Source organism: Balaenoptera musculus, chromosome 8, assembly GCF_009873245.2.
Source record: "Balaenoptera musculus isolate JJ_BM4_2016_0621 chromosome 8, mBalMus1.pri.v3, whole genome shotgun sequence".
Lineage (NCBI taxonomy): Eukaryota > Metazoa > Chordata > Mammalia > Artiodactyla > Balaenopteridae > Balaenoptera > Balaenoptera musculus.
Genome location: NC_045792.1, coordinates 93473508 through 93492930, shown reverse-complemented (window position 1 = coordinate 93492930; position 19423 = coordinate 93473508). Strand labels below are relative to the sequence as shown.

The 19423-nt window shown below is 44.1% G+C and overlaps 1 protein-coding gene across 5 annotated transcripts in view; it reads right to left on the bottom strand.

The window, feature by feature from the left end:
• EXT2 (exostosin glycosyltransferase 2) overlaps window positions 1-17648 on the bottom strand; it is a 134392-nt gene extending 116744 nt beyond the window's left edge. Inside the window, exons 1-6 of one of the 5 annotated variants that reach the window (XM_036860834.1) lie at window positions 17453-17591; window positions 15069-15164; window positions 13846-14019; window positions 7437-8002; window positions 6059-6148; window positions 1150-1266 (exon numbers count right to left, since the gene is read on the bottom strand). In XM_036860834.1, coding sequence (XP_036716729.1) covers window positions 1150-1266; window positions 6059-6148; window positions 7437-7972 — 743 coding nt within the window. In that variant the 5' untranslated portion in view covers window positions 7973-8002; window positions 13846-14019; window positions 15069-15164; window positions 17453-17591. Of the gene's footprint in view, window positions 1-1149; window positions 1267-6058; window positions 6149-7436; window positions 8003-9247; window positions 9414-13845; window positions 14020-15068; window positions 15165-17452 lie in introns of those variants that run through there. The other 4 variants (XM_036860833.1, XM_036860832.1, XM_036860830.1 and 1 more) reach the window with 4 other exon arrangements.
• Window positions 17649-19423: the final 1775 nt, after the last annotated feature.

The window sequence follows — 19423 nt, the reverse complement described above, 5'->3', positions numbered from 1 at the left end:
CTTCAATAATGGTTCTAATGTTCTGTGAGCAAACTATTTCCTTGAGACTCATTTCTGACACCAAATGCTATGTGTGAGTTTGTAGATCTCAACCAGCACGTATAACATTTCTGGTGTGGCAATGTACAAATCAGTCACCTTCATATTATACATGAGCACTTGTCACAAAAGCAAAGGATACTATTATCATCATGTTTGTTTAAAGCTCACTGATATGCTCATCATGAATTAGCACAATTTTTAAACAGGCTACAGGAAAAAAAAAAGAATTAGATAAAATACCCTGCACATCCATACCATCAGCCCTTCTCACTTCCTCCCTCACATATCAGAAATATGACCCAATTATGTGCCAGGCACGGGGGACATGGCAGTTCAAAACAGGACCTGGCTGAAGCTTACAAAACCAAAGATCCAAAACAGATAAGGTTTAAGCAAGTTGTTACAAGGGCATAATGAGGGTAACTAGGAGGAGTGCCATTCCAGGGGCCAGAAAGTGCCCCCTGACTAAGTGGTATTCAAGTTGAAACCTACAGGACAAGCAGGCCATTAGTCTGATGAAAATGAGGAAAAGGATTTCCAGACAACGGAGAGTGTTTACAGTCCAGAAAAAATGAGAGAGCAAAGCTTATTCTAAGAACTAAAAAAAAAAAAGCTAGAGATGGAGACAGTGGTCATGTAGTCGAGGGTCTTGAAAGACATTTTAAGGAGTCTGGGCTTCCCAAGAACAACGTGATGCCAACAGTCAAACTGGAGAACAGCGAGACCAGAGGCAGAAGACCAAAGAGGAAGCCGTTTCAGCAATCCAAAGGAAGGACGACAGTCACCTGGTGTAGGGTGGGTGCAGAGAGACGGAGAGGTAGACAGATCCAGAAAATATTGAATACTTAGGATGTAGAATCAATAGGACTTCTTATTCTGATACAGGAAGTAAGGGAGAGGAAAGAATTGACGACACCACATAGATTTCTGATTTGGGAAGCCTGGTAGACAGCACTGAAAATTGACTGAGACAGAGAGAGAACTGAAGGATCAGTAAGGTTGGGGTGAGGCAGGGAAATGGTAGACTCAAAGACCCTGGCCTGTAATCGATGCTTTGGCTCTCGCCGGCATCTCCCAGTACACCGTGTTGTGCCAAATGCTCCTCACCCTGGTCCTTTCTCTGGAAGGTCCACCTCGGCTGACAGCGGACTATAGACAGGAATGCTGACATCGTAGCCTTGCCGGTAAGTCCATGTAGAAAAGCCACCACCAGCCAACAGAGCCCTGAAAGCAAAGGATTTTGTCAAATGATGAGAAAGAGAGAAGGTCTTCATTCTGATAAGCTCTGTGGAAAGGGGTAATTGAATATTCATAACAATATCAACCACAGCTAATGTTTACCAAGTCCGTTTACTATAAAGACACTGTGCTAAATGTTGTACAATCACACCTCCTGGACATTAGCTGCATCCTATTCCTGAGTCACCACCCTTCCTCTGGGGTCCTAAGTAGTCTTTCCCTACTTTCCATATTTTAAAATACATCACAGCCAGGAGGACTCCCTTTGTACAGCCCCTCTGCCACCTCATTCAGATCCCATTCACCTCTCCCAAAAGTCATACCCAAGTCTTAAACACACTTACAATAACAGCAATAATAATAGGTCTGTACAGGACAACTGGCTGGGGAAGTCACTTACCAACCCCACTGACTGGAATCTCAGGGGACAATGGACGAAGAAAGCAGTGGTGACAGCCAAGTATCACATCTCATGCTGCCTACACCCCAGCCTCTCTCCAATTCCCGCCCCGAGCAGTTCTTTCCACTGTCGTCCCAGAGCTACTTGTGTGTCATGTAACCTCTACCAGCTCTCACCATCCATTTCAGCTACTCAGTCTTATTAACCCAATTCCGTCTACAGGAAGCAGAATTCAGAACTGGACCTTTAGTGCTTCTCTTGCAGTCTGTATGCACGAGCTTTTATTCTCCTTAGTTAGAAAGCCAAGAAGACTCTGTTTTAATTGGATCCAGCAAGTCTTACAATGACACTTCATCAGAAAGGAAGCAGGTGTATATCACACCAACTTTCACGGTTATTCTGTCCCTGGGGCTGCAAACCCATCAAATCACTTACTGGGGCAAAGTGATGCCAGTTCCATGCACTGCACAGTCTGAGCCAAAGTGTATGAACTGAAAAGTCACATTTTGTGCCATCTTGATTGCTACCAATCCCCTCCCTGCCCTGATGACAGCCTACGTTCCCTTCTAACATGACCAGTTTAAGTTCAAAGATTTTCAAACCACCCCTGGAAATCCCAATCTGTTTGTTTAAGCTTTAGGAAACCAAGAATTGGTCAGGGAGGTAACGTGCAGGCTAAAAACCTCTCCAGCTGCCAATACACTATGTAAGACTCAATGACTAGCCTTCGTATCAACATACGGTCTTATTTTTCTTGACTGGCATTCAGCAATGAATCTGTCCAACGTGAATTTGGGTGGGTTCCATGACCATGATGGCAAGCAGACTGCATGGGTCCCCACAACCTACGTGCAGAGAAGCAAACACTGATCCAACACACAGGCACCAAGCAGTCCAGGTAAGCCAGGGTAGTGGGTGATGAGGTAATTACACCCACACCCCAGAGGACAGGCGCATGTGTATGCGGTGAGAAAGGAAGCAGGTGTACATGACGCCAACTTTTACTGTTACTCTGTCGCTGGCGCCCCAGGGGTAAGGGAGGGGGTTAAGCACTGGTAGGAGGAAAGCATGCAACCCGAAGCATGTCTCCTGCCACAGATCACACATGTGCAATCTGGTGTGTGATCTCAGGAAGAGTCGCCACTGCAATTAGTCAAACAAGCCTCACACCGGCCCTGCTGCTGACAAGACTTCAACTCGAAGTCACTGCGTCCTCTTCTGCCAAGCTTTCCCTAACATTATAATGGAGAAAAAATTGTAAGCCTCCCTTGTTTTACAGAACACGTGTTTTACATTGACTGAAAAGTAAATTTCTGAGAAGCACATTCTGTTTTCCCATTATGTATCCCCAAATCAGAGATCCGTTCCAAAGCCGCAAGAGACTGAATACAAACCGTGCAGCTAAGAAAGCATTACTATGACGACCACACTCACACCAGGCCAGGTGTTCTGTCACTGGAAGTGTCACCAGCATCTTCAGCACTTTCCGGGACTTCCTGACTCGGGGACATCACCGACCCTCCTCCTCTCAGCCTGGCCTCGTGGACTCAGCATCCCTACCCTGGGTCTTTCCCAGACGCTCTCACAGCTCGCCTCCTCCCATGTGAGTATTCACAGAGCCTGAACACAGTTCGTCTGCAAGTGTATCTTTTGCTTCCTTTTAATCAGGCCTGCAAATTCCTCAAATATAAAGCTTCACGTTTTAGGTTTTGCAAAAAAAGAAACTGACCAATTCTATTGATTATCCTTATTTGTTTACTGACGCAAACTGTAAAAAAAAAAAAAAAAAATTACGAGACAAGTACATTTGAGCAATGGCTAGATATTTGGTGAATATCTGGTGATATTAAAGAACTACTGTTAATTTTTTTAGGTATGATAATAGTACTGTAGTTATATTTTTTAAAAAGCTCTTATGTAGAGCCTCAAATGAAATGTTTACAGATGTAATGATATAACATCTGGGATTTGCTTCTAGATAATCTAGTGGGGAGTAGGTAGGAATACAGATAAATCAAGTTGGCAATATCAAAGCTGGACAGTGGGTATGTGGGGCTCACTGAACTAGTTTCTCTTCTTTTATATAAGTTTAAAAGTTTCCGTAAGAAGTTTAAATAAATATACACCCATACGAAAGCAGAAATTTGTGAGAGATACGTGCAAAGAAAGGATGACAAAAATCTAAGGTAGCAATAAAATTACAGAATGTGTCTGAGAAAACAAAGATCAGTAAAGTCAGACATTGAAGAGGTATAATTTGCTGTCATTTGAGTTAAAATAAAATGGGTATGTGAATATATATATGTGTGTTTGACTATAAATCCATTGAATAAAGACTCGAAAAACACACAGTGCTTGATAACAGTGATTACCTCTCAGTAAGACAGTAAAAAGAGAGGAGGATTTGAAAGCATACTTTTACATTTTACTCTTTGTACCCTTGCATATTGTTCCAATCTTGTACCAAGAAGGTATATGTGTGTCATGCACAGGATTTTTAAAATCTGAAAGAGAAAAACAGGTCCAAACAGCATAAAAGATGTATTTTCTGAGCTGACATTTGCTTCAGTCCTGGTCCTTGCATTTCCCTGAGTCAAGTAATTCTTAAATAATCACACCTAGGACTTTAGATTTCAGGGGGATCTTAGAAACAGTCTAATCTAGCCTGTCTGTTTTCTAATTTCTGAATAATCAGATGTGCAGCTCCTGCTAAAACCATTCTTCACTCCTGGTTCTTGCCTCCTCTGAATCCAGAAGCAAGGACAAAGGATAAGAAAAATTAACAAACAAATCTACTATCCTTACCCCAACCAGAAGACCACCTAGGCTTCAAAATGATATTTCCCACATGGAAAGATAAAGGAGGACTATACGATGATTCGTTACTTGCTACAGGATTGCCTATAATCACTTACAAAAAATACATGCACAGGGAAAACGATTTAACCTTCCTGATCCTTAACACCTAAGTACCAGCAAGAACTTAAACTCTCTCCTGATTACTTGACACTTTGCTGCAGAGAAATGAAACCCCTTTTAACGTGTGCACTTGATAAAAATAAAATCCTTCTCCCATGCAGATACATATACCAAAATGTCAGCAAAAGTGAAATGTCCCAAACAGAAATAAGCCCTTCTCAAAACAAACCCAGAACAGCAGGTGAAGACATCGCACTCCTCACAGCTCTTTCCCTTCCCTTTGCTATCCTCTAAAGTATTTCACTTACCCAGAACAACCAGATGCATAAAACAGTAGCCCACTCAGGAACACTGAGGCTGAGAGCCAAATCAGGGATCACCTTGTGTTTAGCTGGTTTCTACAGAATTTGTGTGGCCTGACTGCCCTCTGTCGTCCAAAATGGTTTCTACACCAAAGTTGAGGAATGGTCCTTGGGTGTGTCTTTTCTAGTGATAATTGTATTTCCAGATAGAAACTCAACACTGACTCTAGATAATCACTTAAAGCAAAGAGGGCTTAGATTTAATCTTCTGGGGAAAAGCAGTACTAAGTGTAGATTTTCGTAAGTGACAATGCTGGCCTCCCACAGCTGGCCTCACCTTTTTCAGTAACAATGATTTTTTAAGAGTTAAGCATCAACTGTAATAAAGTTGGTTATAAATGAGTTCATATATGAACTTACAATAATCCTCTACCTTGAGTATTGCCCCAGACCCTCATGTTGGGCCCAAACTTTCTGCTCTCTTCAGAGCCTTGAACCCAGTGATAGGAGAGGAACCTTAAGCGGCACCTCCCTCCTGAGTTTTCCAGGAAGTGGTGCAGTCAATGCACAAAAGGGCCAATACACAGTAAGTGAGCTCCAACTGCAATCGTGCTGTCATGGCCGCCCCACACCGCATCTGCCTGTTTGGAAGTTTTATTAGGAAAGAAGGAAAGAAGCCCACTGACTGAAACAACAGAGAGTAAATGGTACTCAGAGTGCCCTCATTCCCCGACGTTACAGGCTCCAATTACACATCCACGCCCTCTCCCCTCAGTAGCTGCGACCCTACTTCTGGCAAATGCTCCCAAATGCGGAGAAAGCTGACACAAGCCAGTGATGAACCAGGCCCTGCGGGGGTTGGAGGAGAAGTTATGCTCAGGAGAGCACAACCCAGACTAAGAAGACAAGACAAACTTTTAAGATGCCCCGCTGGAACCTAAGCTCCAACTGGTTTCCCCCAACAGACTTAGGCAGGTCTGATGCTTCTAGGTCTTGAGGAGGAAAAGGCCTAGGACAATTCTCCACTTTAACAAACAATTCTGGTTACAAAGTATGTCCCAGTGGGCTTAGAAATATGATTTCACATGAACGAAAGGGTCTTGCATTTACTTAATCCTCAGAACCCTATCACGGGGACAGCCCCAAATATACCTACCTGTCTCTGGGGACATCCAGGGCCGTGTTATAATCTGGGGGACCTCCAGGCAACATGTTGAACAGGAGGTGATTGGTTCCTCGATCCCACCTATTAAGAAATTACACATGTAGGAGAATTCACACATCAACTATGAAGAAACAAAGACAAGTCAGTTTCTGGACGACAAGTAGTCTCCCCAGCCCATAACAGGGCCTCTTCTCAGGAGTGCCTGGAGATTCCAACAGTGCATCAGGCACTGGCCTGGCTCCTTCAAAGGAAAGCTGGGGGATGTGCACTCCAAGCTTGTCCACTACAGAACTGCTTATGCTAATGAAAACCTGAACGCTACCCGAGTGTTCACCATTGGGTTACAGAAACAAAAAATAAATAAAATACAGGGGCTTCCCTGGTGGCGCAGTTGTTGAGAATCTGCCTGCCAATGCAGGGGACACAGGTTCGTGCCCTGGTCTGGGAAGATCCCACATGCCGCGGGGCAACTGGGCCCGTGAGCTACAACTACTGAGCCTGCGCGTCTGGAGCCTGTGCTCCGCAACAAGAGAGGCCGCGACAGTGAGAGGCCCGCGCACCGCGATGAAGAGTGGCCCCCGCTCGCCGCAACTAGAGAAAGCCCTCGCACAGAAACGAAGACCCAACACAGCCAAAAAATAAATAAATAAATTTAATTAATTAATTAAAAAAAAAATAAAAATAAAAAATAAAATAAAATAAAATACAGAAGGCCGGTTAAATACATTAGGGAACATGTGCAAAATGGAATACTATAGAGCCCTTAAAATCATGTAGAACCGACTGATGAAGATGAAATTATCTGGAAATACATTCATGATAAATGAAGGGAAAAAGGCAGCAAGAGAGCGTGTTTTGCCGTGTGATCCCATTCTGGACAAAAAATGTTATATACACATGCATGGGTATATATACTTTATAAAAAAATGTATACATACATGCCTATGTATATGTTTTATACAAAAATGACTGAAAAGTAACAGCAAAGTATTAATGATTATCTCTTAGAGGCAGGCTTATGGAATGAACCTTACTTTCTTCTTTTTGCTCACCTGTATTTTCAGACTTCTTATAGTGAATGTATATTATGTGAGTAATAAAGAAAGGAAAAAAGTGCTTAAATTTAAAAGGAAAAGCATGGGAAGCATCCTTAGCTTCTAAACGTTAAGAGGCTGGGAGCCCACAGCAGTGGCACGGGAGGGTGGTACGGAGGCCAGGTGCCCAAAGCACCGGTCCTCCTACGGGTCAGTCGCTCATCCACTCACCCCCATATGAGATAAGAGACAAGCAGCCAGCCGGACACCAGCTCAAGAGAACCACTGGCTCTGCCCCTCCTTCCCTCTAGCTCCTGGAAGACCTGCTACGATACCTGGAGAGCTGGGCCAGCGCCTGCGCCGTCTCCTTCACGCGGAGCGCGTTCTGGTTGAGCAGGTCGATGGACGGGATGAACAGGCAGGCCCGGGTGATGTCCTCGGTGTAGTAGTCGCTGTCTGAGACGGCCGTGAGCAGCTCGTTGTACTCCTGGGAGATGGTGCTGCTCACTGGGACACCCGCATCATCCACATACTTTTTCAGAGAGTAAATGTACACCTTGATCTTGTTCTTGGGGTTGAAGCCACAGCGGTAGACGTCGAAACATGTGTGCATTCTGCAGCTGAGGTCGCCACGCTCGGGGACGGGGCTGTCGGCCGGCAGCCGGACCACCGGCACGTCGCGGATGCTGCGCTTCTGCACGCTCCAGTCGCTCGAGGACTCGATGGAGTGAGGCCAGAACTGAAACATGCCCGTGGCGATGAGGCCCAGCAGGACGATGGAGAAGAGGGTGATGTAGTAGATGCGGTGCTTGGTCTTCATTCTCGGGATGAGGGCAGGACCCCGGATGTTGTACTTGACCGAGGCACACATAATGACCCAGAGAGCCTCTTCCTCACACTCCTGGTTACCAGGGGAGAAGAGAGAAAAGTGAAGTTTTTAGGGTGGCAGATGACACCTGAAAGGACTGTTCAACTCTGAATCTACCTCTTTCCCTTAAGTGGTCTGATGAAATAATGAAAAGGGATTTTTGACTTGTCTTATAAATAAATAAATAAATGTGTACATATGAGAATATGCTATATATTTAATATTTAATATTACATACTTAATATAAATACTGTTAACATAATGTAAAAATATTACTATATTCTATAAATATATATTCTCTGAAAGCATAAGCTGGTAAATGCGTGGGACCTAGGAAGAGGGGTACTGACCAAGCAAGAAAAATCAAAAGTGGAACAGCTGAAGACAGTTGTTTTATTTTGCTTTCAAATACCTGCCTAACATAAACTGATGCTTCATCTGGACAAACTGATGTTTCGTTCATTATACTAAAGCCTGTTTTCATTCATTCAACCCTCAAAGAGGACCTAAACAAAGAAGAAAGTGAAAACCTACCTTAGAGGAATTTATATGCTAATGAGACACAAAACTGTAACAAAATGTGGAATGTAAAAACACCACTAAGAAAATATCAAGAAAAGACCAAGGGGTATTAGAGAAGATTAATCTTTAAATAAAATATATATTGATGTTTTATAATAAAGGGATAGTTGACACATTTAGATGGAAGGGAGAAATGAAGAAACAGGGAAGGAGGAAAGGAGAGGTGGAGGGAGGAAAAGAAAGGCCAATGAGGTAGATCCATTTCTAAAGACTGATGCCAACAATTCTTCCCACTGGTGAAGGTGCACGCCACTTGTCCAATCAAAAGGTGGAATCTCTTTCCCTTCCCCCTGAATTCGGGCTAGCCTTGTGACTTGTCTGACCAAAAGAACGTGGCAGAAGTGAGATTCTGGGGCTTCTGAGTCCAAGACTTAAGAGACCCTGTAGCCAATGGAAGCCAGCTGCCACGTTATAAGGAAGCTGAGCTCCCAGCTTAGGGCAACCTCAGGAAGACCCCAGGGGAAACTATGTGGAGCAAACATGAACCAGCCCCACCAAGCTCTGTAGAGATGGCAGAATCCTGAGCAAATACATGATTGCTGTTGCTGTGGTTGTTTGTAAGTTTTGAGGTGGTTTGTTATGTAGCAATAGATAAACGAAAGAGCCAATAAGCATCATTGACAGATATAAAGAAAATCCTTAGTCCTCAGCTGAAAATGCAGAGTTCCCCTGTAGACCACAAACTAAGATCCTTACCGAACAAGCCCCCGACACCTGATGCCTAGCTACCGTGTGGGGAGGGTAAAGCCTTGAGTGTGACTGCACCATCTGGCACGGACATGTTACGGCAACAAGAGACTTCAGGACTTCAGCATTCCACATGTCAAAAGCCCAATCTTCAAAATGGCCTCATTCAGAAAAGCTATTAATATAAAGGGAAATAACGGAAAAGCTCATAGACCATCTTAAGGTTTATCAACCATTTTCACTATGGCTAAACGGAGTTCTCCCCAGTCATGCCCACACTGTAAGACTGCTTCCTTCCTAGCCAGCAGGGTCTCGTCAAGCCTTGAATGTTGCAATCATTATCAGCTTTTTGGGTAAAATGTGCTGAATGGTCATGAATGATTTCAACTTGTAACTCTCTGAGACCATGATCTGGAACATATCAAGAAATGTGCTTGTCATGGACTAATGTATGAAAGTTCATACATTCTAAGCTTAAAGATGATCATCTTTGGGGTATATACATTAGCCATTCAATATATACTAATGGATTCCATGACAGGAATGCAGGCACAAGAGCTATTTCACTTTTTCTGTCATTCTAACGATGAACAGGATGTTCCTAGCCTGCCCCCAACCCCTACTTACCACCAAGTCCACCTTATCCTTTTCCTTCCCTCCATGTATCCCTCCTGGAGCTAGAAAAGAGGAGGTCTTGGGACAAATGCACACAAGGAACTGCACTCTTCATATACCCCATGTCAGAACTGCCCAACAGGCTCTCAAGGTGTACCTATATCCTGAATCAGTGGTTCTCAAACACCCAAATGCTAAGAATCACACAGGGAGAGCTTGTTAAAACACAGAGTCTTTGGCCCCAGCACTGGAGGGTTGTATTAGTAGGTCTAAAATAAGGTCACAGAATCTGTCGATTTAGCAAGCTCCTTGCATGTTTATTTTATGCAGCTAGGTTTGAAATTTTCACTAATGTTAGACAAACTACCTTTTAACACAGTAGCTTTTTTCTTTTTTAATTTATTTTATTTATTTATTTTTGGCTGTGTTGGGTCTTTGTTGCTGCACGTGGACTTTCTCTAGTTGCGGCAAGCAGGGGCTACTCTTCATTGCAGTGCGGTGGCTTCTCTTGTTGCAGAGCACGGGCTCTAGGCATGTGGGCTTCAGTAGTTGTGGCACGCAGGCTCAGTAGTTGTGGCACACGGGATTAGTTGCTCCACAGCATGTGCCATCTTCCCAGACCAGGGCTCAAACCCGTGTCCCTGCATTGGCAGGCGGATTCTTAACCACTGTGCCACCAGGGCACAGTAGCTTTTAAACCTATTTTTTTTTTTTTTTAAACTAAAACCTATAAGATAACATTTTATATTATGACCCAATACAGACATAGATGTGTATGTATAATATCTGAAATAAAACAAATATTTCACAAAACACTGTTTTCACAAAACAATGTTTAACCTTAGTACGTAGTATTAGCCACAGAACATGTGACGAACACTGTGTTCTTCTATTAGCCTATTGCTTTTTAAAAATACTGGCCATAACCTACTAGAGCAATAATCCACAAAGGTAGTATCCACATATGAGCTTTACAATTTTCATGAGCTCCAGATTATGAAAAAAGACATTACCACAACAAAATAAATCCAAAGATAATAGAAGGAATTAAGTAATAAATAAAAGCACAGAAATTAATTAATTAAAAACCAAATAGGATCAACAAAACTAAACTTCTTTTAAAAAAGACTAAAGAAATTGACACTTGACATAATTCTGGTAAGATTAATCAAGATAAAGAGAAAATAAAGAACAAATAAATACCTAGAATGAAAAGGGGCCCATAACTCTAAATACTACATGTATTTAAAAGATGAGATGGTATCAATGAACTTATGCCAAAATATTTGAAAATTAAATGAAATGGAGAAATTCTTTAAAAATATACCTTATTAAAACAGTCTCAATGAGAAATAGCAAACCTGGAAAGCTCTATAACATTAAAGAAACTGAATCGAAAGTTTAAAAAATCTTCCTATAAAGAAAATTCCAGATCCAAAAGATTTTCCAAGTTCTACCAAACAGTCAAGAAACAATAATTCCAATTTTACACAAATTATCCCAAAGTTCGGAAAAAAGAAGAAACATTTCCTGACCTACTTTAGGAGGCTAGTATAACACTAATACCAAAAATCTTAGATCAGTGATTCTCAAAATACAGTCTGGGGGCTCCAGGGGGTCCCCAAGACCCTTTCAAAGGATCTGAACTATTTTTTATAATAACGCTGACATTATTTTTTCACCTTCATTTGCCAGAGGCTACATGATGTGTGATAATGCAAAGACTGAAGGCAGAAGTAGACACAAAAATCCAGCTGTCTGTTAAGTTTTTCCAAACATAATGAAATATATCAACTCACAGATTCAAGATGCTCAACTCCAAGTACAATATATACAAAAAAAAAAAAAACCAAAAACAAGACAAAAACCAACTAGATATGTCAAAGTAAAACCACTAAAAAGAAAGCCAAAGAAAAATATTAAAAGCAGCCAGAGGGGAGGAAATCTATTCAAGGCAGATTAAAGAGCTATATGTAACAGGCAAAAGTGTAAGCTATTTAGAACACAAAAGAGAATATCTGTGAATTCCAGGCAGAGGATGATTTCCAAAATAAAATGCAAAAAATGCAAATCACAAAAAGATAAAATAATAAATTCAGTGTTACAATTAAGAATTTTTATTCATCAAAAGACATCATAAGGAAGTAAAAAGACAAGCTATAAACTAGAAGATATTCGCAATACATGTAACCGATAAGGACTAACTAGCAACCAGAATAAAGAGCTCCTACAAAGTAATAAGAAACAAACAAAAAAGCCAAAACAGACAAAAAACAGAAAACTAAAGACTTAAACAAGAATGTCACAGAAGTGGCAACAAAATGGCACATAAACATCTGAAAAGATGTTTAGTCTAATTAATGGACAGGAAAAGTATGGCAGTAAAACAACAAGACATCTTCTACCCACCAGCATGGCAGAATGTCGGCACCAAACACCACCAAGTGCTGGTGGTGACCTGGAGCCACAGGAACTCCAAGAGCAGGAGCATGACCTGGCTCCACAGTCCCAAGGGGGCATCAGGAGGGCTGGAAAGAAGAGAGGCTGACACCCACTATGTTAGACTCCTAGGCATCACCCTTTGCTTCCTACCTGTCACAGTTTGAGTCCCCCCGTAATTAACCCCCAAAAAAGAACCAGAGACAAGGATGGGGGTGCAGGTAGTTTTACTTGGGAGCTAGAGAACAGAGCAAGGAGAGAGAGACAGAGAACCAGGGAAAGCCAGTAGGAGTGTGTTATTAAGCTGGGTAACAGGGGCTCTTTAGGAACCCTCTGAAGAACCATGCAGACTACACCATGTCCCTCAGAAGGAGGACAGGCCAGGTCATTTATCTGCAAACTCCTATCCACCATTGCTTGCAGGTTGCCTGGTATTATTATCAGCTCTGACCCTGTACTTAACAGCCCTCAGAAGGTCTGGATATTCTCCTTTCCTCGATGTACCACAAGTCTGATAAAGACCTACAGTTCCCTGGAGGAAGGATTCGGGAACATCTGTCTATATTTTCAGGGATGTTGCAAAGTTCTTCTTCAAAGAGATCCAGCCTCCCCCTCAATCCATGGGATACAGGTCTGAGAGCTGGCACACATCTGAAAACTAGGTGATAGTGATTCTTCCACTGCAGCAGCTGACATCAGACTTCTACTTGCCATCTGTTGATTTTTTTTTTTTCCTGGTTATACAGTGAAACAATACCCTAGTTGGCTGCCCATCTATACTGTCTATAGGAATGCCAGGCTCTATTAGCATCACAGTGGGTCCAGACACACTGGTTTTGAGTCAAGCCTCACTGCTTGTTATGGATAGTGTGTCTACCTTGCCTCTGATGGTTAGTGCCACCACCTGGCTTCTGCCATTTCAGAATCCTATCATCCTCATTGATACTTGGGAACCCAGTTCCACGGTCAAATCTCATAAAGTCAATCCTGGCCTATGGAGGAGAATCGACATTGAGCTTCTCAAACGTGCTGGTCCCCTCCCTGCGGTTCCATATCACCAGAGGGAAGGGAGAACGCCCTCCTGGGAACATGGGCAGGAGATGCACCTCTGGCCTCAAGTAATAAATCTATTTCAAATCTCCACCTCCCTGAACCTTCGGACCCCTACCGTAATATTCTGCCAACACAGCTCTGGCACCTTTACCTCATTTACTCCAGACTAGGGTTTCTCAAGCTCAGAACTATTGACATTTTGGGCCAAATGATTCTTCTCTGTGGGGAGCTGCTCTGTACAATGCAGAACGTTTAGTAGCATCCCTGGTCTCTAATCCAGAGGAGCCAGAAGCAACCCCTAGTTGTGACAACTAAAAATACACCCAGACATTGCCAAATATCCCCTGGGGAGGCAAACTGGCCTCCAGTTGAGAACCAACGGTATCACGGTCACATCCAAGGTTCCAGGCGGCTGCCCAGCAGCACATCGGGACCAGCTTGTCCCTGCAAGGCCACGGAGTCCTGACTCAGGAGAGAACCCTCCCAAGAGTCACTCCCACCTGGCTTCACGTCCACCGCTACCCCACTTCTGGTCTGACACCCTCAAGATTCACTCCCGTGTGTTCCTCCGGTTCCTGCTGGTCCGCACGAGCCAGGTCCTGCAGCTCTTCCAGTACAACAGCTATCACCGCAGCAGCAGGGGCTGTACGTCCCCACGTAGGCAATGCTGAGATCTGAGGGCAGGGGATGAGCAATGTTGAGGAGGAGAAGCACTACCTTGCAAGGTATCCACCTCCAGGGAGAGCTTTGCATAGCGTCAGGGAAGGAGCGCTTCTTCTCAGCAATGGAGAGAGATGCTTCTGCTGGCCCAGAGGATCTAGGAAATCTGAGAGTTCAGTCCTCAGCGCCTCCACCCAAAATCTCCATCCTAAGACTCAGGGTCCCACTTCTTCCCTGTCATGGCCCTGACTTCAGCAGAAGCAGCCTGTGAAGGCTGTGCACTCAGCTTCCTTTGCAGTTCAGCCATAATTACAATTAAATTCTGGGCCTGATTTTCAACACAGTCTGCCTTCCAGCTGCAGGAAACGTTGCCATGGAGTTCTATCTTTCACAATGCGTCCTGAGTTGATACCTGGCTGATCTGAGCCTGATCGCACCTAAGGTCTCTAAGGAGATAACAAGAGCCAACCAACTCCACCAGCGTCATCATGACCATGGTCCACACGCTGCTCGAGCGCTAGAGTTCCTGTGCCAGCCAATGCTTTCCTTTCTGCCTGAACCTCATCCCAACCCTCCACTGGTCAGTCTGACTACTCAGGGACGCTAGAGGGCACCAGGGGTTATCAACGCCTCACCTACCCCCAGCAAAGGGGTCCTGGCTGCCACCTGAGGGTGAGCGATTCCAATCTCACAACGCTATTCTCAGGACCTGCTTTCTAGAGCCACTTCCAGTACCAGCCGCCTTAGTTTATGTTCTGCCAAACTAAAAATGGCTCGGGTGCAAGTAGCTTGCAGAAGACGAATCCAGAAAGCCAGAGGGAGGGAGTAAGGAGAGGAGTTGGAGAAGAACGGAAAGCCATGAGGGTGTATTACTGAGCTGGCTGCCATACTGAGCTGGGCAGATGGGGCTCAATCCTTCTAGGGTCCCTCTGAAAAATGCACCTGAGAACTGTCCGTTTCAAGGACATTCATCGGTGGATGAATCGGTGGATGAAAGCCTATCCATCCCGCGCCCCCTCACCCCCCACCCACCTGAGGGCTGTTCCCAGGGCTATAAACTCACGTTTCTGAGGTTTGCCTACACTGGATAAGCGAGCGTCCACAAGTCTGTGCTGAACAGCTGAGAGGGATGGCGAGCACTTGAGGTGGCATAAAAACTCTTAATAAAAAAAGAAATGAGGGGAAAAGCCTTAAGTGAAAAAGAAACCAGCCCCTAACTAAGTCGAGCTTTAGAGACCGAGAACTCTCGGTGAATGTCCTTGTACCTTTTACAGGCTTCATTACGGCACTTGCCAGATTGTAGTAATTGGTTATGTAATTGCAAGTCTCTCTTCTACTGGTCGTCATTTTCTTGTAATCAGAGTTTTTCATCTCTGCTCAGTATTCCCAGCATCTAATATCATGTCTAGAACACACTCCATGTAAACATAAATGTTTGTTGAATGAAGGAGTGTCTCTGTACTTCCCAGTTCCGTCAGCACACACACTGTTCAAGGTCCAAGTTTTGAGTAATTATATGGTGATGAACTCTGATCATTTTCTTTCTTAAATTAGAGTTTCCAAAGGGGGGGGGAAATGGCCAGGTAATTTCACAGATGGAATTTTCTGTACCTACCCTTGACCACCCTCCTCTCCCCTAACACTGAGCTTCCCCAAGAGGACAAACCAAAAGGAATCTTCTAATTAATGAATGTTTTTCCATATAATACCACAACCTGTGTCAAAATAAGAATTTCACAACAAGCCCTACAAGCTTTACCCTCCTCAAAGGACATCAAATCTGTCCCTGCAAAACAGTGGAATCATCCGGCTAGATGTCAGGCACTGAATCACTGGAAAAATCTTTCAACCTCACTCTACTGTCAAGATGAGATGCATTTTCTGTTCCTGGAATTACTTATTCCTAAATCTTGCCTGAATAACCTCTACTTAGTGCTTCAGGCTATGTTCAATCCACTAAGTCCAAAGTTTTCAGTCACAATCTCTCATCTTCTTAACCTTTTTACAGAAGCCCTCACAGCTGAACTCTTGGGGCTGCTGCTACCCTGTAACTTAACTCACCTGTTCCTGAAAACAAAGGAACCAAATATTGGCCGAAGCAGGAAAATCTGCAATTCACTGCCTTACCTGATAGGATCCTCTACAATTAAAGTTATGTTATAGCTAACCACCCCTAAAAATGATTGCAAATTTAAAAAATAAAAACCTGTGCCCCTTTGTGGGAATTATACTATAATTAACACAGTGCATATAACTAAGGAACTATTGACAATAACTAAACTTTACTGCAGACCTACTACATGCCAGGATCTGTTTTAAGTATTCTGCGTTAACTTAGTCTTCCTAACAGTGCCATGTGACAATCTATGATTATCCTCATTTTACAGACAGGGAAAGTGTAACAAGGAAGGCTAAGCAACTTGCCCAATGTCACACAACTAGAAAATGCCAATGCTAGGATTTGGAGAATAGCAATCTGGCTCTGGAGCCTGCGCTCTTTAATTAACCCCCATGTGAAGCTGCCTCCCCTAATTACCCTTAAAAGCCTGAATGAGATACACCTTTTTCATTCCTCAATTAACCAGCATAATTTGACAGACGCAAATCTATCCATTTACACCAGCATTTGCAACCAGATGGCTTAAGTCACCGGCAGTGAGGAGTGATAGAAATTGAGCCATGTATTTTATTACTGTAAATAGCCTTTGAGCTCTGAAATTTACAAACTAAGTCCAGCTTAAGTCCTCAGGGCACTCAGTTGACTTAGAACAAGAATTTAAATGGATGTATTTCTATTTCAAGACATCTTCAGACAGATAAATCAAGGACCCTTCTAGATTAGCACTTCCCAATAAGTTACACCAAGTAATTTTAACCTCAAAACTGTATACACGTATCTGGTTCCCGTCGCCAGTAAGTAAAACTCCAAGTGCCTCTGAGCTTCACGTAGATGCCTAGAGCCCGGACACCGCTGGCCACCCTCCTCACCAGAGCACTCAGTCCTGCCCAGGGCATCTGGTACCGCACGGGACGCCACTGGCCAAGGCAGAGCCCAGAGCTGAAAAATCCCAGTGGGAGAAAGCAGATCCCTGTGGCTCGCGGGAAGGAGCTGGCAGCGGACAGAGGTCACGGCAGAGGGTGGGGCCTTCGGAAAAGGAAGCCACAGGATGCCGGGAAAAAGGAAAGGTGCGGACGGGGAATAGAAGTGGGCAAGGAAACAGGTGGGAAACCAACGTGCGGGGCGGGTCGGGTGACGAAGGAGAAGGCGGGGCGGAAATCAAAGCGCACCCAAAGCGGGAAATCAGCGGGAGTGGCGCCGGCCTCTTGCAGCCCTCGGACCTCCGCGCGGCCCGCGCTTCCCCGGAGATTCGGCTCCGACTCCGCCGCGGCCCGGGGAGGCCCGAGCCCTCACCGGGGTCCCGCCCGGCCCTTCCGCGCCGCGCTTACCTCGTCCACGGCTGCCTCCCGCTCGGCCCCGTGTTCGGTCACCGGCTCATGCCGCGGGGCACTGGCCACAGCCGCCCGGGTGGGATTGCGCGAAGCTGCCGGTCGCCGACGCCTGCGCCGGGTCTGCGGGAGCGAGCTGGGAGCACTGGGCCGGCTGGGCTCGGCGGCCTGACACCCAGCGCACTGCGCATGCGGGAGCGGCCCGTGCCCGCGCCCCCTGCTGGACAGGAGGAGTCAAGGCACCGCTTAGGGTTTCTCCCAGGAAGGCGGGCGAAGCTCAGGCTCCACAGTGAAATCCATAGACAGGCAGCCTCGTTCGTAATTAAAGAAACTGCAAACCGAAACGAGGCCCCATGCTTCACTTACAAAACTGTTGTAAAACTGACAAAAATGTAAACGTTTTAGTATAATCGGTATTCATGCGCGTGCAACATTCCTGAAAGGGAATTTGGCAGTTATCCATTAAACGTAAAATGCCGGTAACTTTCCCCAACAATCCCTCTGTATGGAGTTTACCCTATGGATATTCTCAACGACGTTTATCAAAAATATTCATTACAGTACTGTTTCTAATAATAGCGAAAACCCGGACACAACCAAAATAAACTATGGAAAATTTGATATTAATCAAAATAAGTTATTAGAATGTAATAATGAGAGAATGCATATGTATGTTGGTATGGAAAAAATCTCAAAGACATGTTAATATGAAAACATGGTTTAAAACAGTAGACGAGTATGATCCTTTTTATGTAATAAAATATACATATATATGTATGTAGAAACAGAAGACAGAAAATATATATGTAGATGCTTAGATTCAGGCATTTATATATAACATTTTTTCTGGAAATAATTCAAGAAGCAATAAACAGTTTTAGAGGGATTAATTGTGGCGGTAGAAATGGGGGAGAAAAACTTTCATTTTCATTTTGTTTCTGTATTATTTACATGATCTAGCCTCCTACATGCACAGCAAAACCCCTGTCATAAGACAATCAGTGGAGTCTAAAAAATTCAATCAAAATGCAGAGTGATGTTATTGAGAAGTTAATGAAATGACCCCACTGAGCCTATGCAGTTTACAGACAATGGCTGCAGAATCCAAATCCATCTGGTCTCAGCTGTACCTCAGCACCATCTGGTGGAAGTTGTCACTTAGAACTTAAATATTCATAGGGATGATCCTGAGTCTAGAGACCCACTGGGGCTTCCAGCAGCAACAGTGATTCCAAGAATATTCTTGTGAGTTAATGTCTGCTTAACACAGATCCAGAGGGATTGGGATGAGAATATTCTGGAGGCAGGAAAACACATTCTGCTTCTCCACATCAAAGAGGGCATTTGCTCTGCTCTTCAAATCCACACCCCGCCCAAAAAAACGATAAGAAATTTTAGCACACATACACATTTGAGAAATGGATAAGTGGAAAGCGTTTTCACTTTCTTCTTTGTCTTTCCCTGCAAACATTTTAAATGAATTATTTTTTCATTAAATGAGGACTTTCTGTGTTAAAGACCCATTAGGCATAGCCTTTGAAGAACCAACCTATCTTATTCACTTTTTATAACCCTAAACATGCATAGTGCCTGGCACATAGGAAGTGCTCAATGAGTAGTTTATTTTTTTAATAATTAATTAATTAATTAATTATTTTTGGCTGCACTGGGTCTTTGTTGCTGTGCACAGGCTTTCTCTAGTTGCAGCGAGTGGGGGCTACTCTTTGTTGCAGTGCACGGGCTTCTCATTGCGGTGGTTTCTCTTGTTGCGGAGCATGGGCTCCAGGCGTGCGGGCCTCAGTAGTTGTGGCCCGCGGGCTCTAGAGCACAGGCTCAGTAGTTGCGGCGCACGGGCCTAATTGCTCTGTGGCATGTGGGATCTTCCTGGACCAGAGCTCGAACCTGTGTCCCCTGCATTGGAAGGCGGATTCTTAACCACTGCTCCACCAGGGAAGCCCTCAATGAGTAGTT